At 41.8% G+C, this 22,734-nt stretch overlaps 1 protein-coding gene and 1 long non-coding RNA gene across 4 annotated transcripts in view; one reads left to right on the top strand and one right to left on the bottom strand.

Annotated features, from left to right (window-relative positions):
• The window catches only part of LOC147370011 (2'-5'-oligoadenylate synthase 1-like), a 32,922-nt gene extending 17,044 nt beyond the window's left edge, over positions 1 to 15,878 (bottom strand). Inside the window, exons 1-6 of one of the 3 annotated variants that reach the window (XR_015168298.1) lie at positions 15,436 to 15,549; positions 14,752 to 14,943; positions 13,779 to 13,965; positions 11,120 to 11,310; positions 8,283 to 8,443; positions 2,416 to 2,540 (exon numbers count right to left, since the gene is read on the bottom strand). Coding sequence is in view for 1 of the 3 variants with exons in the window: in XM_086413249.1 (XP_086269375.1) it covers positions 2,416 to 2,540; positions 8,283 to 8,443; positions 11,120 to 11,310; positions 13,779 to 13,965; positions 14,752 to 14,940; positions 15,713 to 15,856 (997 nt within the window). In the remaining 2 variants the exon portion in view is untranslated. Of the gene's footprint in view, positions 1 to 2,415; positions 2,541 to 8,282; positions 8,444 to 11,119; positions 11,311 to 13,778; positions 13,966 to 14,751; positions 14,944 to 15,435; positions 15,550 to 15,712 lie in introns of those variants that run through there. The other 2 variants (XR_015168297.1, XM_086413249.1) reach the window with 2 other exon arrangements.
• A 2,735-nt stretch (positions 15,879 to 18,613) lies between these two features.
• The window catches only part of LOC147370009 (uncharacterized), a 33,785-nt gene continuing 29,664 nt past the window's right edge, over positions 18,614 to 22,734 (top strand). The window contains exon 1 of the long non-coding RNA XR_015168301.1: positions 18,614 to 18,752. This is a non-coding gene — a long non-coding RNA (uncharacterized LOC147370009). The remainder of the gene's footprint in view (positions 18,753 to 22,734) is intronic.

Raw genomic sequence — 22,734 nt, 5'->3', positions numbered from 1 at the left:
AATTATAGCACAACAGAATTTTAATATGAGCAGCACATTGTCCAACAGTGCTGATAAGTAAAGAACCAGATTAAGAAAGTCAACATATTCCACTGGAGTTTGGCTGAGAAAGGGTAGGATCAATGCTATGCTCATTCATTCCCTTTTCCAATACATATTTATTGAATAAAAAAGTTCTAGGCACAAATGCGGGCTCCCTGGTGGCTCAGCTGGTAAAGAATCCTCCTGCAATGCAGGAGACCTGGGTTCAATCCCTGGTTAGGAAGACCCCCTGGAGAAGGGAAAGGCTACCCACTCCAGTATTCTGGCCTGGAGAATCCCAGTCCATGGGTCCCAAAGAGTCAGACACAACTGAGTGACTTTCATTTTCACTTCAGGCACAAATGCAAACGTTATCCTCAAAGACCTCCAAATGCAATGCACAATGGCAATATAAGGGGAACATGTTCCAGCAGCAAACCATGGGGGATTCCATTGGAATGCAGAAGAGGCAGGTCCAGAAAGGACTGATGAGGGAAGGAAGGTCACCAGAGGTGCACCAGGTCTTGAAGGGTAAGGAGAAACTTTCAAGGCTGAGAGTAGGATGGGACAAGAAAGGTTTATCAGGAGACACATAGTACAAAGACACAGAGAGAGGAAGGAAATATTTAAGGATTAGTGGCTCATGAACCTCTCCTCTCCCAAATGTGAGCCCCAAAAGAGCAAAAATATTGAGCTCCTACGGAATTCATTGTTAAGTATTTAATGGTACGAGGTAGGTATTCCAGAAATGATGGTTGAATCGAGTATATGAATCAATAGATCAATGAACATATTTGATACCTGCTGCTAAGCCAGAGCAGGGCTCACACATTGCTATGGCCTTTTCCATTCTGCATTTTGCCCTGCAGAGAATATACCAATGTTTCAGTCAAGCAGACACTTACACTCAAGCCCCAAGTTTTCTAGAGGCTACATTTATATCTATATAAATCCCTGAGTCATCTGAGACTCTGATTGGGCTATTAAAACAAAGATAACACAGATGAGGTGGCTTAAACAACAGAAATTATTTATTTTCTCAGTTTTGGAGGCTGGGAAGTCTACGATCACGGTGTTGGAAAATTTGGTTCCTGGTGAGAGCCTTCTTCCTGGCTTACCTTGGAGGTGAAGGCTGACTTCCCACTCCCTGTTCATGTGGTTGAGAGAGCAAGTTCCGGTGTCTCCTCTAACAAGAGGCATGAATCCCATCACTGGGCCTCACGCCCATGATGTCATCTAAACCGAATTGTTGACAACTCTCAGAGGCCTCACCTCAAGACGATCGGGTCTGGGGGTAGGCTTCAAAGTGTGAATTTTGCGGGACACAAACATCCAATCCATAATAGGGCCCTCACATTTTTGCCTAAAATGGAGATACTCTATCTCCCCTTTTCTGAGTATGATTAGTGGTTATGCTTCATATCTCACTCTGATGCTGCTACTGCAGCTAAGTCACTTCAGTCATGTCCGACTCTGTGCGACCCCATAGATGGCAGCCTACCAGGCTCCCCCGTCCCTGGGATTCTCCAGGCAAGAACACTGGAGTGGGTTGCCATTTCCTTCTCCAATGCAGGAAAGTGAAAAGTGAAAGTGAAGTCGGTCAGTCGTGTCTGACTCTTAGCGACCCCATGGACTGCAGCTCACCAGGCTCCTCCATCCATGGGAGTTTCCAGGCAAGAGTACTGGAGTGGGTCGCCAGTGCCTTCTCCGATATCTCACTCTAGATACCACAAAATCTTAGGGATGCAAGTTCAAGAGAGAGGGAACGTATGTAAACCTATGGTCAATTCATATCAATATTTGGTAGAAACCAACACAATTCTGTAAAGCAATTATTCTTCAATTTAAAAAATAAATAAATAAATAAAAAGCAGCTCCTTGCAGGCCAAGTCCAAACTTGTTCTGTGTTCTTTTCCCACTCTATTATACTGGCATGCATGCTTTAGTCATTTCAGTTGTGTCTGACTTTTTGTGACCCTGTGGACTGTAGCCCGCCAGGCTCCTTTGTCCATGGGATTCTCCAGGCAATAATGCGGGAGGGGTTGCCATGCCCTCCTCCAAGGGATCTTCCCAACCCAGGGATGGAATTCAGGTCTCTTACATCTCCTGCCTTGGCAGGTGGGTTCTTCACCCCCAGCACCACTTTGGAAGGCCCTTGTTATATTGGACAACTAGTTCATACTTGATCCTACTTCTTAAAACTGGTAACATAAGGATGACTGGCGTTAATACACTGCAGGGGAAAAAAAGTGACTTCCAAAACCAATAAGCAATTCAGTTCTTCCAGAAGCCTAGCTCAGTACTGTATCTGGATGTGGTCAGTCCCCCATAAATACATATTAAATCAATAGCCATTTTAAAGGTTTCTTGGGAAACCAAACAAATAAACCTTACCTGTGGAAGGTGTAGGTCCCAGGATATCATAATAAGCCATGATCTCAAAGGAATGGCTGTGAAGACTTTCAGTACATAAAAAACTGAATCTTAGAGACAGTGGTGTTCTCTTTCCCATTAGTATCCTTAGAAAAGAAGCATGACATTGTATGAATGATTAGAGAAAGAAAAGAGAAAAATGAGATGAGTTTTGACCATCCTTCACCTACTTCTAGCCTTGGTGCTCCCTTGGCACCTTCTTGGACATGCCAGGGGTGTTCCCTTCCCTGGATCTTGCAGTTTCTGTTCCTCTATCTGGACTACAATTAACTCGAATAATTCGCACAGCTGGATCCCGGCTTCATTCAGGTCCCTGCTGCCCCATTTGGCCTTTCCTGGCCATCCTTTAAAACAAGAACTCCTTCCCTATTCCCTATCTCCTTACCCTGTTTTATGTTTCTTCAGTTCAGTTCAGTTCAGTCGCTCAGTCATGTCTGACTCTTCGCGACCCCATGAATCGCAGCACGCCAGGCCTCCCTGTCCATCATCAACTCCCGGCAGCTGCTGCTGCTGCTAAGTTGCTTCAGTTGTTTCTGACTCTGTGTGACCCCATAGACGGCAGACCACGAGGCTCCCCCGTCCCTGGGATTCTCCAGGCAAGAACACTGGAGTGGGTTGCCATTTCTTTCTCCAATGCAGGAAAGTGAAAAGTGAAAGTGAAGTCTCTGAGTCTTGTCCAACTCTTAGCAACCCCATGGACTGCGGCCCACCAGGCTCCTCCGTCCATAGGATTTTCTAGGCAAGAGTACTGGAGTGGGGTGCCATTGCCTTCTCCCCAACTCCCGGAGTTCACTCAAACTCATGTCCATCGAGTCGGTGATGCCATCCAGCCATCTTATCCTCTGTCGTCCCCTTCTCCTCCTGCCCCTAAGCCCTCCCAGCATCGGAGTCTTTTCCAATGAGTCAACTCTTTGCATGAGGTGGCCAAAGTACTGGAATTTCAGCTTTAGCATCAGTCCTTCCAAAGAACACTCAGGACTGATCTCCTTCAGAATGGACTGGTTGGATCTCCTTGCAGTCCAAGGGACTCTCAAGAGTCTTCTCTAACACCACAGTTCAAAAGCATCAATTCTTCGGCACTCAGCTTTCTTCACAGTCCAACTCTCACATCCATACATGACTACTGGAAAAACCATAGCCTTGGGACCGCTTGGCATTGTATTATTTGTTTATTTCTCTCGTAGAGGGGTATAAGGTGCACACAGGCAGGAACTGTTTGTTTTGTTCACTGTTCTATCCCTAGTATCTGACACATAGTAGATGATGAATAATTTTTAAATGAATTATTATCTAAACATGGATTGGGGCATAAGATACTGTTAATTATGAATATGATTAAATGAAATAAGAGAACTAGACTTCTATTTCTGAGTATAAGGGAATAGTGAACAGCCAACCAATGCTCATTGGGAACAACTGGAAAACTCGATTTAAAAAATTATATGCATGTGTGTCTTAGAGGTACTGGAGGGTTGCTGCTAGAAAGGTCAGGATTTAGTGAGGACTGGGGCGGCAGATTGTGGAGATATGGACTCATAGTCAGCTGCCTTGTTTCCTGGGGACATACGCTGATTTGGGAAATAGACAAGAAGCTGAAAATAAAGACTTTGGACAGGGAGAAGCTTTGGGGATTCAAGAAACAAGTAGAACTTTATCAAGCTTATGAGGCTGAAGCAATGCAAAGACTTGGAAATCACAAGCATGATGAGAAGGGAAGGGTGGAGAATTGAACTCAAGATATGACCTGCTTTTCCCTCCAAACATCTGCTGAGTTCTGAAGATGCCTGGGACAGGCATGGTTATGAAATGAAGCAAAACGTCATCTTGAAAAGCTGAATGGAGGTGTAGGTAGTCTGTCCAGGCTGAGACAACATGCATCGGGATTTAGTCTCGGGGACTGTGGAGACAAAGGTTAGAGGAGAGGACTTGGTGAAGCTGCTGGACTGTAATGCTGAGGAACTCAGCGGCATGTTGGAGACAGCTGGAGGTCCTTAAGAAGTATTGATGCCTTGGCTCACCTCCAGATAGTTTTAGTCAATGGGTTTGGGGGTGCAACCTGGGTGATCAACTCTTATTCTATCCATTTGGTGAGGAAAGGATACCCCTCTCTGGAAAAAGAGACCATCAGCTAAAGCATCTAAGATGTTTAATGCACAGGGCCCTGGTTTTAATCTTTAAATCACTAGAAATGAAATTTCAAATCACTAGGAATTCTAAGAGACAGGGCTATAATATGTTAAACTAAGAAGAAAACCAAACTGTAGAAACAGACCCCATAGGTGATCCAAATATTGGCATAAATGGATGAGATTTTAACTGATTAATATGTTCAGTGAACAGAGGAACAGATAGCACAAGGAGACAAAAAGATGAAAAATTAAACCAGAGATAGATTTTCTATATATTAAAAAATGGAAATTACAGAACCGAAAAAAATAATTGAACTTAAGAAATTTACAGAAAAATTTAACAAAAATTACATATAGCAGAAGAGACTGTGACCTGAAAGACAAGCCGAAAGGCATCATCCAAAATGAAAAAAAAAAAAAATTGCATATATAATGTCCTTTCGTTTGAATTGAACAAGATTTCTGAAATTTTAAATCCCCTCAGCACTTTTCTCTAAATGTCAAGAACATGAAGGTGGCTCAAGTGGTAGAGAATCCACCTGCCAATGCAGGAGACACAGGAGACTCAAGTTTGATCCCTGGGTTGGGAAGATCCCCTAGAAGAGGAAATGGCAACCCACTCCAGCATTCTTGCCTGAAAATCCTATGGACAGAGGAGCCTGGTGGGCTACAGTCCACTGGGTCGAAACGAGTCGGACATGACTGAGCACATATACACACCACCAAAGAAATATGTTAAATCATTATTATCATGACTATATCCTTCTCTCTCAGTCAGGAAGGGTGAAAGGAATGAAACAAACCAGTAGCCTAACACTCCTGTCATCATTTAGAGGCAGATTTTGCTATGCTCAATATAAAAACTCTGTGTTTGGTAGACTCTGTCCTACGTGGATAAAGTTTACTCTTGTGAATGCCAGAGGGCTTAAATGAGAGATTGAATCAATTGGGGAGTTCAGATCACTTTTAGAATGGGTCAAGATTAATGAGAATGTCAGTACTATCCTAGGCTAATTTACATGCAATTTAATATCCAATGAGTATCTCAAAATATTTTTGCTATTAATATCAGTGGAAATGGGACATGGATCCTGGCAGTGCTTGGTCATGAGTCCTCAGATGATATATTTGCCACTGTCCACTTGATTTCAGCCTAATCCATCAACATGTTTTGTCTTGGCCATGTCTTGTCAGGACAACTCTGTCCTGTCCTGTGGCTTTAAAAGGGTCATGTATCAGAAAAGGGTCTTAAGTTATCTGACCTGATAATATAAAGAGGGCTTCTTGTTTTTCTAAGATCTCTAAATCAAAGCAATTAGAAATAAGAGCTAATGGGCAGAAATCCCAATCACAAACATAACTTACAAGTTATAGACATGATGCATTTTTTACAGCAGTGTCTTATTAAAAGCTCAGAATATGTTTCCCCATTGTGGTTTTCAATAATAAACACACCAGTGTGTGCAGAAAGGAGCCCCGTGCCTCTGGTGCATAAACGATTTCTAGTACTTTGGGCTTACGGGCCAAGTCTCCTGAGGTTTCATTCATAAGCAGCGCCCAGAAAATGACTGACATAGAACAGTTGCTGTTACTGGTAGGTTAAAACGTGGACTTGTTCCAAAGGACAAGAAAGGCTTTTCTCACACTCATCTTTCAAAATAAAGTAACTGAATAGCTTTAAAAATAACAGCAACAAACAATATATCACCAAAAACCAGGTATCAACTGAAACAATAAACGTTTTTACTCTCTCAGTGGGTGGGAGTCAAAACCAACTGTCAGACTCACATATCTGCTTCTTTTCCATTTTTAATTCAATTTGCCCTTCAAGTGAGTCACAGTGTGGTCTTGGTTGCTCTGAAAAGCAGAGAATAAAGCCAGAAAAAGCAACTGCTGTATACAGATACTAGTACAAGGCAACATCCTGGACAATCTATCTCCTTTCCTGACTTCACAATCCTTTCCACTCAGGCTGCCTTAAAGTCTCATTCATCCTGCAAATATGCTCCTTTTTTTTTTGCCAAAATCGTCAGCAAAACAAAATAGGGGATAAGGCATATTCTGCGCTGAACTAAAACCATTATAGCCCCTTGAAAAATCACTCTGAGAAAAAGAATAGGCATTTAATAAACATGAAGGAAAGGATGGTGGTTACCTGGGAATTCGGTTCAACTTTAAAGGCTTGTCAATTAAATTATTTAATGAGTTGAAAGCATAGAAGGAATAGAACTTAGAAAATGAGCTTGCTTGTTTTTAGGAACAATTAGAACAAGTAAATGAAGGTTTTCAGAGCTGTTCTTTTTCATAGGTTCTACTTCAAAATTCATTCTAGAAATCCAACAAAATAAAAGCTTCAAGCATATTTTGTCCAGGAGAAGAGTGCCTGCCTGATATCCAGAGGAGAGGAAAAGGAGTTAGGGAGAGCTCATCGATTAGGGTCTTTGACGCTGAGCGGGCAGGGAGTATAGAATTAGGACATTACAGTGAAGGACAAAGATTTTGATTCCAAATAAGGTCACCAGGGAAAGGGTATACCCCAACTCTTATTTTTAATGTGCCTTGAGAGTACTTTAACTGTCCTACTTTGATAAATAATAATAACAATGATATAATGTAACCTATAGTTTACAAATTTAATGGGGAAAACTTGGAAGAAGCAATGGGTAAAAATGAAAAACACATTCTCCTATTTCTTTTTTTTTTTTTTTCTTTTCTTAAAGGTGGTCTTTCCCTGTTCAAAGTGTAATCGTATGTGAAACTCCATCACTTCCCTTTTTGCCTTTCCAACCCCAGCGTGCTTCATTATAGTCACCATCATGCCATTCATCTGACGTCTTTGCTAACTACCACAATTTAGTAGGTGTTTGGTATTCCTAAAGGTAGTGTTTTTCATTAAAAGACACATTCAAACTAGTTCTGTATACTAATTTGAAGCAAGGGCTTGGTAATGAATCTATTATTTAAATTAATAAACAGTTCTGGGACGTTGTTTTAAAACATGGATCTTATTTTAGGATTGAAGTGGCACACAGCCTGGTCTATTTTTCTCCCCCAAAAATGTTTTACTCACTTTACGACATAGTTTTTTGTATTTTTTTTTTCATCCACAATTCATTAGACTGAATAAAATAGCAGAAGATGTAAAATTGAAATAGAAAAATAAATAGCAACGTGTCAAGGTTTTTTCTTTCTTCTTTTCTTTTTGTAACTCACCAAAAAAAACAAAAGTTCTGTCTAGCTGGCGAATTCAACATTGAGGGCAAAGAAAGCTTGCGTGTAATGTCAGCAAAGCCATTTCAGCAAACGACCCCAGGACATTGCTGAAGGGAATGTTTATCAGACAAATGTGTCTCCAAAGATTCTTCCTACTTGGAGGCACCTTTCTCAGTCCTTCCTGTTTGCATTCCTCAGGGTCAGATTTCAGCTAAGAGAGGGAAATTGAATAAAGGTGCATTGGAGAAGATATAATTAGTCCTTAAATCATAGGATCTCAAATTCATGAATTTCCTTGAAAGTTTAGCTAGAAGTCTTTAAAAAAAATAAAAGCCCCCGGGGCAATCTCTCCAAGTTTTCTCCCAAGAATTTAATGTTCACTTATACAAGTAACATTACTCAATAATGGTCTCCTGTGCTGAGTTTCCTCTGGCAGTCTTTTTCACCTTTGAAATGAAGAATTCACAGAAGTGCATTCACTCAGACCTGTTCCCATATGCAGTTCGCGTCAAGCTTTCTCTCAGAGTCTCCAACCCTTCTCTCAGTTGTTTCTTGAAATGGTTCACATCGGCAAACACCTCACTGAGCAGGATGATGTCAATCTCCGAGCATCCTTGGGTGTCAGTCCCTTTCACATAAGAACCACCCTGTGAAGACAGCGGGCACGATGTGGGGGAAAGCTCAGCTAACCTTGAGGGAAGTGTAGATTCCTGGCTGTAGCATGTTTCAGTCAATTAACACTGTGAATAGCTTAAATATATGCTACTTTATCTTCCCTCAACTTGGTGGGGGCGGTAAAAAAAGACAGGAGAAGAAAGTCATCTACGATGGTTCACAACTAAACTTAGGTTCAGTTATGGGAAGAAAGCAGAATTTGCAGGAAAAGTCTGAAAATCCTTATGAATAAAGAGAGCTAGAAGTTCTCAGAGTTTCTACTTGAGAGCCACTTGATTGTGAGGAGTCCACAAAGGTGGGAATTAAATTCCCCACTAGTACATGTGGTACCTAGGTGTCCTGAAATAAACCCATTCCTACCAGTTGAAACCTTGAGTGACTGGTGCTTCTGGAGGGCGTTTGTTTGCTATATTTCCAAATAGATCACCAATGAGTTCAATAAAGTATTCTGTCATTATAATTAATGAGTACTTATTGCAAATCTCTTAACTAAATATAATTTTATAAAAGTCAAAACTTAAATTAGTTAGCAGCACAGCCTTGCTCTACTTAGCACTCAAAGAAAACTTTAGGTTGCAATTTCCCAAAGGACGCTCTTTAGCAGTAAAAGAAGCTGTTACGTATGATTTGGGAAACATTACATCCACAAGGTAAAAGCGACCTGTCAACAGACTGTGACAACACAATTTCTCAAGAAGTTTAGAAAACATTGTAAAGCTCTCAGTCCTCTGCCATTTATTGCATGTTAATTTCTTAAGGACTTCCAACAGCCCATTCCGTCAGGCACCATGGGGCTTGCTCAAGCAAGCAGCAATGTGCCAGTTTTATTCTTGGCACCGACCTAGCCAACCTTTTTTTTCTAGAATATAATTGCTTTACAGTGTTGTGTTAGTTTCTGCTGCACAATGACGTGAATCAGCCATATGTACACATATATCCTCTCCCTCTTTGACCTCCCTCCCACCACCACCATCCACCCACGGGGGTCATCACAGAGCACTGAGCTGAGCTTCCTGTGCTATAGAGCCTGTTCTGAGAGCTGTGATGGCAACTGCTGACTCTAGGATTATATGCCTTAGGTGACACCTAAGGATCGAGAAGCTGCCTGTGCAATCCCAGAAATGCCTGCCCTGCTAAAAATCCAGAGACAGGAAGTCATTGCCAGAACTCTCGGCTTCAAAGTCATCCTGCACCCGCTACATCTGGACCAGGTGAAATAGGCACCCTGTGCCCTCCGGCCTTTGCTCTGACTTCACTCGGTTCTGGACTCAGTCTTGTGGTAGTGCAACTAATTGAGGAAACCCATTTTGTCACAGTAGCAAGGGAATGTGGGAAATGTAGTTTTTAGTGCTTCCTTAACCAGAGAGAGTTTGTAATGTGCTAACATGTACAGTCAACCTCCAAGAATGGTATATGCCACTAAGTTGCTTCAGTCGTGTCCGACTCTGTGCGACCCCATAGACGTCAGCCCATCAGGCTCCACCGTCCCTGGGATTCTCCAGGCAAGAACACTGGAGTGGGTTGCCATTTCCTTCTCCAATGCATGAAAGTGACAAGTGAATGTGAAGTCGCTCAGTCGTGTCCGACTCTTGGCGACACCATGGACTGCAGCCCAACAGGCTCCTCCATCCATGGGATTTTCCAGGCAAGAGTACTGGAGTGGGGTAAGAATGGAATATAGGGCACAGCAATTTCACAACTTAGTTGATCACCGGCCCTTGTTTTCACCTTGTGGGACGGGAATAGAACTCTGACTCCCCATTTCTAGCTCCTGTGATCATGCTTTATTTCTGTGGAAGAAAATATGCTCTTTCATATTCAGGCTTTTTCCACTGCTTATTAGGTAGCATTTAATCATACTCTTAAATCATCTTTGCTATTGTTACATTAAAAGTTAACATTTTTTATTTTAAATAGACAAGGCTTAAAGATACTTTTATAACAATCATGTGTGCACTTTAAAATGAAGAAATGGAAAAATGGTAAAAAAAAAAAAAAAAGCCCTCAGAACTATGTCCCATATTTTTTTTTCCTCTAAACACTGATCAGATACTATGTAGTAGTGATACTAACATTATAAATAATAATGATAGAAGGGAAATCACGCCATCATTGTTAGGACCCCTTCATTGTGTTCAGGGTATTTTCCTTCAAGGCAGTTTTCACAGAATGACCCTGCGCTCTGCGGACAACTGTTCCCGGACACAGTGAACTGTCTTTAGGCTGAGAGGAAGTCCATCAAGACAGCACCTAATTACTTCCATAGGCAGGTTGCTCAGGCATGAAACAGTGCTCTGGGGGACAGGCGTACCTCCTTTGCCTGAAATTCCCTTAAGCATTTAAAAGCATCGGTCTAGTGAGAGCCAAGTCTTTGGCCCTGCCAATGTAAAGGCACTTTCACCCCTTGGGCAAAAACTGCCAACTTTAATGGGTTCCAGCTGTCACATGGTTGAGTGCCTGCCCCGCCAGCCGGCAGCTTGCCCTGGCATTTCAAAGGGCTCCTAGCAGGCCTCTTACAGCCACTACAGAAGGCGAAGCTGGCCTCTGAACACATGGCCCTGCCGGATTGATGTCCGTCACCTCCAGGAGAAAGGAATGGCTTCCTTAGGGCTGCGTGGTCCAGCCTGAGGGCTGGGGGCTCAGATTACCTGGATCACTCGGGAGGCCGGCACCGGAAAGGAAGTCTGGATCAGCTGGAGCAGGGCACCGATCTCCGCTGCACAAGCAGCTCTTTGAGAACCAGAGGCAGGGCAGATTTTTCGGTCTGCAAATCTCTGTAGCTCTTGGGGACCTTTACACTCCAACATATTATGAGGTGAAAATCCTGTGGACATTTGGGCTTCATAGAGAAAAGATCAATATTTGACATTTGCTGCACAGAAATAGATATGTGTGTGTCTGACACAAGCATCTAATTTTGTACGCAAGTTACATCTAGTTAATTACCAGGACTGCCTTGTTCTGTCACAGGGAGACCTACCCTCTCTGCTGGTAGGGCGTGAGGGGAACCAGCAGAGTTCACTCCCTCTGGAATTAGCTGGCATGTTAACCCTAAGTCCCAACAGAGAAATGGCTGAATTTCTCTGAGAATAAATTGAGATATCCATTCTTATGTCAGGAAAAGGTCTTTGCCCTGATTCATAAATCACTTTAAGTTTCTAAATGAAAAACATGTATGTTATCAAGTTTCAATAAAATGATCCCAGGATAAAGCACTCTAAGTTAAGCCATCTATTCTAAAGGTCTTAAACTGCCAGCCCACAGGCCAAATTCTACCTGCAGAATGTTTGCCTTAGACACGCACAGCGTTTTCAAAATGAAGAAACTGAGTCAACAGCTAGAAATCAAGAGATAGTACATTTTTTAAAATGAGGACATTAGAGGTGTGTATGCTAGTGGATGTGTGTGTTTGTGTTTTAAGACAGAAATGCTGACAAGACTGGCCACACACTTCACAGGAAGGAACTGAATAATTGAACTCTTAAGTTCAGTAAATGGGGCATGTGAGCAAAACTGACAATAGACTGATTAACCAGAGGAAAAGCATACAGATTTTATTGATCTTATTTTTTTTTAATGTTCACAGAGTCCTTTCCAGAAAAGAAATGAAAACTACCAAGAATCAGACTTGAGTATTCTGAAACTCCAATACTTTGGTCACCTTATAAGAGCCAGCTCATTGGAAAAGACCCTGACGCTGGGAAGTTCAAAATAATCAATATGCTGAGTTGGCACATTTGAGATGGCATATACCTGATGCCTTTCAACAGTTCAGAAAATTTCATAAATTTGCACTCGATACATCATAGTGTGTGCGTGCTCAGTCATGTTTGACTCTTCATGACCCCATGGACTGTAGTCCACCAGGCTCCTCTGTCCATGGAATTTTCCAGGCAAGAATACTGGAGTAGGTTGCCATTTTCTCCTCCAGGGGATCTTCCCAATTGAGGGTTTGAACCTGCATCTCCTGTGTCTCCTGCATTGGCAGGTGGATTCTCTACTGCTTAAGACATCAGGATAGATCATACACACACCAAAAAAATCCCTGAGAATTTGCAATAATAAACTGGCTTTCATTTAGGTTTATATAACAAATTCATATTATCATGGAGAATTAATTATAAAGAGGCCTCTGGCAAATGCCTTGAAGAACTCACTAATCCTTTCTGGAAATGAACTTTCAACTGATCCTTCCCTTTCAAGCACATATGGAAGTTTCACAGAAATTGAATATATACTCAGCTATAGATAAAACTCAACACTTAGCAGAGAACTGATATCACACAGATTACATTCTCTGACCAATGTGCAATTAAATGAGAAATCAGTAACAAAATAGCTAATATATCCCATACTTTAAGAAAGTTTTAAAAACACATACTTCAAAAGAGTCACAGATCACAGAAGAAATCACACTATAAATCAGAACATAGTACTAAACAATAATAAATTTTACATTAACACTCAGAGGATACACAGCCCCTTCTTTAAATTTCATCAATTATGCCAAATTAACAGATTGGGGTTTTTTTGTTTTTGTACATTTTGATTCCTTTGCTTGAAACACAGTTACCATTCCTTTTATGGACATTTCACCAAAAACTGATCACTTTTCAGTGACTATTTTATATTCGGAGCCAATTATTGTTTCCCGAAAAAAGTTTTATCTTAAAAGACTTTCATAGAGCAGCAACCACCAGTTACTTTAGGGGACAGAACCATAAATATGAGAGCAGAAGGTGTATTACGTTAGTTTTGTGGTAATTTCTGATGGACAGACCATAATCTGACTCCCACTTGGATCCCGACATTCTATCCCATTGTTGCTGCTTCTGAGTTGTCTCTTTGCACAACGCCTCAGTTTCCCAGCTTCCTCCTCCAAGGTGCCTCTACAGAATTACCCCCCACCCCCAAGAGTATGGGCTTCCCAGGTGGCACTAGTCGTAAGGAGCCCGCCTGCTAATGCAGGAGACCTAAGAGACATAGGTTCGATCCCTGCATCAGGAAGATCCCCTAGAGGAGGGAATGGCAACCCACTCCAGTATGCTTGCCTGAAGAATCCTATGGACAGAGGAGCCTGGCGGGCTACAGTCCTTAGGGTCACAGAGTCAGACACGACTGAAGTGACTTAGTACACATGCATGCCCCAAGAGTATACAATGTCAAGTATATACTAGCTCCACCCTCTGCACTCTCTATTTGCCATTCTTGGAAACAACCTGTAACGCTCTGACATAGGGAAGCCACAAGACAGCTTCTATGCAGCGTGAACATCCATACAGGGAAGGCACCGGGCATCTCCATTACCTCTTTTGCAGGCTGTAAAGTGATGGTCTTGTATTTCATGGTTCTCCCGACTAAGGACTGTCCCAAAGCGTCTAGAACACATCCTACATGTTTTTGATATTTTTGTATCCGTATATTTTCCATTCCTTTCTTCTAGATTTTCCCAGTGTAGCTTGTGTGTCTCCATGGTTGACCTGTCACGTGTAGACTGAGAAAAAGTAAATACTTAATCCAGGAATTATAAGAGCTATTTCAGAGATCTGCTGGTTTTCATTTGGCTTCTCACTAAATGCTCCCATTCATGGGCACAGAGAATTCTCATTCTATGTTCTCAAAACATAGCAAAGTCCATTAGTTTGGGTTTTTGGTTTTTTTTTTTTTTTGACACAGATGGAAAACTGCTGCAGATTAATAAAGCAATGAACCATGAGAACCATACTGCTGAAAAAAGTATTTTTAAAAAAGCACTAGTTTATATTTTATAAAATCAGAAGAATGAGAGCCCAGTTCTTCTTTTGATGTTTACTTTTGCAGGCCTTGGGCTAATCACTCAACCTAATTGGGTCTTTGATCCTTCATTTGTAAAATGGGGGAGGGGAAAGGAGGCAAGGGAAGTCAATTAGTCTACCTCTAAGGGCACATTAAAAGTGAAAAATTCTAGGGTTGCAAGGACTCCATCCCCACACAAGCACTTTGGAATAATAATTACAATAGCGCCTGCCCTGGGTATAACGCATGGGTCCAGGGAATTCTGCCCAGTGCCCTTCACAGCAGCTCTGCAGGATGGGTCATTTAGAGCCAAGAAGACTGAGACACGCAGCTTTAACCACTGCATCTGACCTGTGGCCTGTGGCCACGAGTTTTTCCTTTCAGTTTTCTGTTAATAAATCTTCATGAGAGAATGAAAAAAACAAAACCAACAAACACAAAGCATAAGTATTTTAGGAAAAGGAGGAGATTCTCGCTCCCCGCCCCCCACTTTCGCTCGCTGTACCTCACTGTGACCTCGCTGCTTCCCCTTCAGGACTTCTTGGTCACATTTTTCACGGTGAACTTTTCCAAGATGCTTCTGTTGAAAGTGATACTTCAGAGCCCTGCCGCTGATAAAGTCACTCCCACAGTGCTCACAGTTGTAGGATTTAAGAGTCCACATCCTTTCCCAGTGAAGGATCAGATTTAGATCCTGCTGATGACAAAGCAAAAAGATAATAAGCCCTTTGAAGAAAACCCAGTCCCTCAGAGTTAACCAGAATAAAGATAATATTGTTTCTAGTGTGCTAATTTGTGCTCTATTGGATGAATGTTTTCCAAGACGTTTATTTCTCACTGATATCAACTATGATAGCATGAGAATAGTCATTTAAACCAGCTGCTGTAACTCGAGTTGATAAACATTTAGGAGGCTGTAAAGCCAACAAAACCAAGTGCAAAGCTGTGTGTGTAGGTATATAAGTACATTTTTTGAAAAAGAGTTTCAAATGAATCTGTGACCTAAGAGATGTTAACTGTGGATTTAGATATAATCTTTACTCAGGGACTCTCTAAGAAGCGTCATTTCTTCAATTTTTATCACTCAACGAATTCCCATAAATGAGAAAATGATCATGAGTGATGATTTCTACATCTTTCAAATTAACTCTGTTCTTTTTTAAAGTAAAAAAAATGCAGAAATTTGTACCAAGGGACAGAGTCTGGAAGATGTGGGCGATTCTATTCTCCACCTGGCTGCTTCTGAAGCTGTTTATACGTTTGTTGCTAAGAAACTCGACTTGGATTTGTACTAACTTGTCTGAAGCTTAGAGCTCCTTCCTCAGAGGTAAGCATTGTGGGATTTGTAGTTACTGGTTTCTTAGCAAGTGGTCAGATTAAATATTTCTAAGTGCACTCAGATTAGTTTGAAGCTGCTACTGTAACAAATTGTCACAAACTTTAATGGCTTAAGCATATAATATTACTCGCTTGTCCTTCCGTAGGCCAGAAGCCTGACATGGGTCACACCGGGCTAAAATCAGGCTGCATTCCTTTCCGGAGGCTCTGGGTAAGATCCACTTCCTAGAGGGTGACCCACATTCCTTGGCAGGTGGGGCCCCTTCCTCCATCTTCAAAGCCAGCAAAAGCCAGTGGGATCCTGTTCACACCCAACCATTCTGATCTGTTCTCTTACCCTCTTAAGGACCCCTGTGGCTCCATTGGGCTCAACTGGATAATCCAGGATAAGGTTTTTTAAGGTCTGCTATTAACAGCCTTAATGCTATCTGCAAACTTAACTCTCCTTTGCTTTGTAAGGTAATAAACTCAGAGCTTCCCAATATTTAAATGTGGACATCTTTGGTGGGGGGCCTGGGGGGGCATTCTTTTTCACCCACCACACTGTAGCTCTAAAGTTCAATCAGGAATAGAAATGAATCCAAAATGTATCTGTATAAGGTGGAAGAAAAGCAAAATGCATTCACTCCTTACAAAAACTTTGGTGCTTGATGGGCTTTGGGGACTTTGTGTCAAACAAATACGGAGTTGCTGGGTGATCTGCTACTGAGCAGATGCTGTTTCCACTGAGAACAGCACGGGTCCTGTCACATAAGGAAGATGTGAAAGCAATGTAGTGGTTCATGGCAGCACTTTAAAAAAATCAAATAGAATAAAAGTAGAGAATATTGAACATAGTGAAGGTAAACAATGATTTGTGAAACATTCTTGGGCGACCAACCACCAAGTTTGCCTAAGAGTAAGGGGGTCCCTGTTAAACGCAGGATTTTCAGTGCTAAAGTCAGGAAATTCTCAGGCAGATTGGGACACACTGGTTACTCTATCACTACCTCAGAGACCACCTTGAAAATCAGCTTCTTATCCAGCCCTAAAGCTCCTCTGAATGGATAGATTGAGTCCCTGTAAGACCCAAGGTCGTGCGTGGGGTTTGCAGAACTTGATTCGATCTGCCCAAATTGTGATGTTTGCCCTGCCCTAGGTGTTCATTTCTAGGCCAGTCAACCTGGACTGAGATACAGTGAACCCAGGCAGACACAGGACTCAATCTTATGTGCCAAGTTCTCTAAGGGCTGCAGAGGCAATGTTGGGCATTCATGGTTTACAGAAACGAAAGCATATCAATCAGAGCTTCCCAGCACAAGCTTTCTGTCCAGGATCAGAAGAGCGAAAGAATGAGGAAAAAGGTGAAATTTCTCGGTTTCCTCAATGAGCTGTCTCTCCACCCTTCTTTCACTTAGCATACTGTTTTCAAGGTTCACCCATTTTGTAACAGGTATCAGTAGTTCATTCATTTTCACAGACAAATATTACTCTATTGTATGGACAGATCACTTGTCTTGTTTTTTAATCCACACATTAGTTAATGGAAATCTGGGTTGTTTCTACTCTTTAGCTCTTATGAATAATACTGCTATGAACATTCATGCTTTCATGTACAGGTTTTTGTATGAACGTATGTTTTGAATTCGTGGATAGCTGAGGGTGAAATTGCTAAGTCCCAGGATAACTCTATGTTGAACTCTTTGAGGAACAGCCAAACTGTTCTCCATATTTTACAAATTATAACTACGAAGTAGTATCAAATTGCGTTCTGATTTGCATTTCCTAATGACTAATGCTGCTGAACGTCTTGTCATGTACTTATTGACTATTTGTACATCTTTCTCAGAGAAATGCCTATTTGCTCATTTTAGAATAGGATTATTTGTCTTTCTATTGTTGAATTGTATGCATTCTTTACATATCAAAATCAAACTCTTATCAGATGTATGATTTGAAAATTTTGTGCCATTCTGCGGTTTGTCCCTTCATTTCTTGATGCTGTTCTTTGATGCACAAAAGGTTTAAATTCTGGGACTGCCCTGTTTGTCCAAAGTGGCAAGACCCTGAGCCCCCCATGCAGGTGACCCGAGTTCCATCCCTGGACAGGGAACTAGATCCTGCATGCCATAACCAAGGGTTTGCATCTGCAACTAAAAAGTTCCCACGTGCTAAAAACTAAGACCTGGCGCTGCCAAATATATAATTTTTTTCAGGTTTTAAATTCTTATGAACTCAAAGCTATTTTTCCTTATGTTGCTGTGCTTTTGGTGTGATACAGTAAAAAAAAAAAAAAAAAAACCCACCATTGCCTAAGCCAAGGGAAACCATGGGTAATCAGTCAAATTCCTTTCACCCGCCCTACCTAATCAAGGCTGCCTTTCCCTCATAGCTCAGTTGGTAAAGAATCTGCCCGCAATGCAGGAGACCCCGGTTTGATTCCTGGGTTGGGAAGATCCCGGAGAAGGGATAGGCTACCTACTCCAGTGTTCTCACCTGGAGAATTTCAGGAACTAAACAGTCCATGGGGTCACAAAGAATTGGACACGACTGAGCGACTTTCACTCACGTTCACTTTCACAAAAGACTTGCTTGTCCTCCAAGTAACAAGCAACAGGTAGCCTAAGCAATAAGTTGTTTGACTGAGTTATTTTCCAGAAACTTTAAGTCAGTTGTATGTAGTTGGAGGTGAGCTGGTTAACACTGAACAGGACAATCCGTCCTCCAACTGGGAATGCACAAGTGTGTATGCTTACTGACCTTTTGTTGTTTGCTTAGTAGCCTGTTGATGAGCTTCAGATCCTGTTAGGCACTTCCATCTCTGAACCAAGCAGAAGACCCTATAGCCTAGTTATGCCTGCGCAGAACTACAGTGGAGAACTACGCCTGCGCCTAACTAGAAGCACCAGATCTTTTTCCAATCACCTTTCTCCATTCTGTGCATCCCAGTGCCTCAGAGCTCCCCTCAGACCGCTGTTTATTCCAAAATACCCTGCCTCTTGCCTTCCAGGGAGGGCAGTTTGAGGTTTGTTTTTCAGTCTTACTTAGCTGCCTTGCAAATAAATACTCTGCTGTGAACTGAAGAGACTTAGCACCCAAGCACTGTGTCTCAGAGTTTTGCCTTGGTGTGTGTTGAGTAGAACAAGGTAGTACCTGGTTCAGTGACAGGTTTGGCGAGCTAGCCAGAAGGTAAGTCCAGACACGCCTTTCCTCTGTGGTTCCTTGGCCCCTTGTGGGTATTCAGAGTCCAAGCAACTACCTGGTCCATTTGTTCCAGCAAGCGTCCTCCTGATTTCCCCAGCCAGGTGCTGCCAACCTGCGGAATTTAGCTTTGTTTTGCAGTGAAGAAATGGTTTTGGAGTTTGGGGTTTGGAAGACGTGTTTGCAGTGAGTAATTTTGTTAAAGAGACACACCTGTGCCTTCATTGTCTGGCTGTTCCGCCCAGATGGTGAGTTGGAGGCCCAGCTTGCTGGATTCGGACAGACAGTATAAAAGTTTACAGCTGCTGAAGCAGCCCACATCCGGGTTAAAGGCCCAGGGCTGTGATTTTTGATCTTTCTTATCTTATCTATGTCCAATTGTCTGAAGTGTTAAGGGTTGACTCTTGGAGACTGAGCTTCTTGATGACTATAGCATGTACTCTAAGAAAGATTCTTTGCAGCAACCATCTAGAAACAAAATGAGATTATTTTTTTCCCCATTGCAAAGTGAGAAATGCTAATTCAGTTCCCCCTTGCAGCCCTCTAGGCCCCACTCTCCAAAATCGAATGACTTTAAGTTTGAATATGGAAAAGAAAAAGATGGTGTCTTTTGATATCCTTGCATAGTGCAAACACCCTTTAGGCTCAGAGAAAAATGGCCTTCAATTACAATACAACGTTGCAACTGGATTTATTTTGGAAACAGGAAGAAAAATAGGAAGGAATACCCTATATACATTCTTTCATCAGAATCAACCTGCGCAAAGAATATGGAAAGTTATGGCCCAGCAGAATGGGAAGGGGGAGAAAGCTGTTCTCGATTCTAATACAAAGGTGGGCGACGGCAGTGCTGATCTTCCATTGCCTCCGCCTGACCCTGCTCCCAATGCCCGATAACCCTAACCCCTAACCCCAACACTAACCCCTAACCCTAACCCTAACTTTCCCCTTCTCTGAAGGCTCAAAGAAAAAGGAATGCTGTCTTCCTTTCAACCCCGCCAGGAGTTGGTCTGGGCTGTGGTTTTTAGATTCCGCATACATGATAACATACAGTGTTTGCCTTTCTCTTATTTCGCTAAGGATAATACTCTATAGGCTCATCTTGTTGGAAATGGTAGAATTTCATTAGTTTTTATGGCTGAGTAACATTCCATTGTGTGTATATGTATACTGTATGTGTGTGTATATATACATATATGTGTGTGTGTGTACATACATGTATACTTCCCACTAGCGCAAGTGGTAAAGAATCCACCTGCCAATGCAGGAGATGTAAGAGACGTGGATTTGATTCTTGGCTTGAGAAGATCCCCTGGAGTGGGAAATGGCTGCTTGCTCCAGTTTCCTTGCCTGGAAAATCCCATGGCTAGAGGAGCCTGGCAGGCTATAGTCCATGGGGTCACAAAAAGTTGGACACGACTAAGCGCAGCACATACGTATACACATCACATCTTTATCCATTCATCTTAAATTGCTTCCATACCCTGGCTATTGCTGCTCTGAATTTTGGGTGCATGTATCTTCTTGAAGTAGTTGCTTTTTTTGTTTTGTTTTTTACATATACATGGGAGTGGAATTGCTGTATCACATGGCAGTTTTATTTTTAGTGTTTTGAGAAATCTCCAAACTGTTTTCCCCAGTGGCTACACCAATTTCTAATCCCACCAGCAGGGTATAAGGGTTTACTTCTCTCCACATTTGTTATTTGTAGACTTGCTGATACTATTCTGACAGGTGTGAGGTGATGTCTCATTGTGGTTTTGATTTGCATTCTCTGATTAATGATGAATATTTCATGTGCCTGTTGGCCATCTGTATGTCTTTTTTTGGGAAACATCTTCAAGTCTTCTGTCCATTTTGTAATTGGATTTTCTTTTTTTATACTGGTGGGTATGAGCTGTTGAAATATTTTAGACATTAACTTCTTAACAGTCATATTATTTGAAAATATTGCCTACATTTGGTAGGTTGTCCTTTAATTTTGTTGATGGTTTCCTTTGCTGTGCAAAAGCTTTTCAATTTAATTGGATTTCTGTTGTCTATTTTTGTTTTCATTTCTTTGCCTTGGGAGACAGATTAAAAAAATATATTGCTATGAGTTATGTCAAAGAGTGTTCCACCTCTGTCCTTTTCTAGGAGTTTTATAGTTTTAGGTGAGTGGCTGCATTTTTGAAAGTGCAGAGGCCTGTAGCTTAGCTAGGTCTGCTCAGAACAACCATTACCACACCTTTTTCCAATCACCTTTCGTCACACTCCCTGTGCTTCAGAGAGCCCTGCTGCTTTATTCTTTTTTAAAACTTATTTTTTTATTGAGGTATAGTTGATTTAAAATATTTTATTCTTTATCCCATAAATACCTGCACCCTGCCTTCAGGGAGGTGGCTCTGAGACTAATTTTCCCATTTCCTTGCTTGGCTGCCTTGTGAATAAAGCTCCTTTGCTGCAAACCTTGGCATCTCATGCACTTTGGGCAAAATGAGCCTGGTTAAGTAAAACGAGGTCATAAATATTTACACCTATGTTTATTCTAAGAGTTTAATAGTTTTAGCACTTATATTTAGGCCTTTAAATATATTTTGATAATTTTTATATATGATGGTGTGAGTTAGTGGTTCAAATTCATTTTTTACATATGGTATCCAGTTGTTCGGAGAAGGCGATGTCACCCCACTCCAGTACTCTTGCCTGGAAAATCCCATGGACAGAGGAGCCTGGTGGGCTGCAGTCCATGGGGCCTCGAAGAGTCGGACACGACTGAGCGACTTCCCTTTCACTTTTCACTTTCATGCATTGGAGAAGGAAATGGCAACCCACTCCAGTGTTCTTGCCTGGAGAATCCCAGGGACGGTGGAGCCTGGCGGGCTGCCGTCTATGGGGTCACACGGAGTCGGACACGACTGAAGCGATTTAGCAGCAGCAGCAGCAGCAGCAGCAGACAGTTGTTCCGGCACAACGTGTTGAATAGAGACCATCTTTTCTCCACTGAATTGTCCTGGCATTCTTGTCAAATCAACTGACCATAAATGTATAGGTTTATTTCTAGGGTTAGTTTTATCCCACTGATCGTCTGTCCTTATGCCTGTACCATGATGTCTTGAGTACTGTGTGTTTGTAGCTGGTTTTGAAATTGGACGTGTTCGCTGTCCAAATCTGTTCTCCCTTCAGGATTGTTTTTGACTATTTCAGGTTGCTTGAATTTCCATGGAATTTTAGATCAACCTATCAATTTCAATAAAGAAGCTGGCTGGGATTCTGATTGAACAGAAGTTCTATCTCTAGGGTTAATTTGAGGAGTATTGACATCCTAACAGTATATTGTCCCAATCTTAATTTCTTTCAGCAGTGTTTTATAGTTCTCAGTGTACAAATCTTGAACTTTTTTGGGTTAAATTTATTCTGAAGTATTTTAGTTTTTTTGATTTCAATGGCACCCCACTCCAGTACTCTTGCCTGGAAAATCCCATGGATGGAGGAGCCTGGTGGGCTGCAGTCCATGGGGTCGCTAAGAGTCGGACACGACTGAGCGACTTCACTTTCACTTTCCACTTTCATGCATTGGAGAAGGAAATGGCAACCCACTCCAGTGTTCTTGCCTGGAGAATCCCAGGGGCGGGGGGGCCTCGTGGGCCGCCATCTATGGGGTCGCACAGAGTCGGACACGACTGAAGCGACTTAGCAGCAGCAGCAGCAGCATATGGAATTAGTGTCATAATTTCTTCTTTGGATTGTTCATTGTTAGTGTTTAGAAATACAACTGAGTTTTGTAAATCTTCAACCTTTTAAGCTCGCTAATTTTTTTTACATATTTTGCTTATCATCTGCAATAGAGATAGTTTGATTTCTTTTCTAATCTGGATGTTTTTACTATGTTTTTTTAATTAATCATTGACTTCTTTAATCTTGTCAAATTGTCCTGGGAACATCTTCACGTATAACATTGCATAGCAGTATTCAGAGTAGACATCTTTGT

The sequence above is a fragment of the Bos grunniens genome, chromosome 7 (assembly GCF_055505025.1).
Source record: "Bos grunniens cultivar Pamir isolate PY7600 chromosome 7, Bosgru_T2T1.0, whole genome shotgun sequence".
Lineage (NCBI taxonomy): Eukaryota > Metazoa > Chordata > Mammalia > Artiodactyla > Bovidae > Bos > Bos grunniens.
Note: the sequence above shows the minus strand (reverse complement) of the source record. Positions and strands in the feature narration are given on the sequence as shown.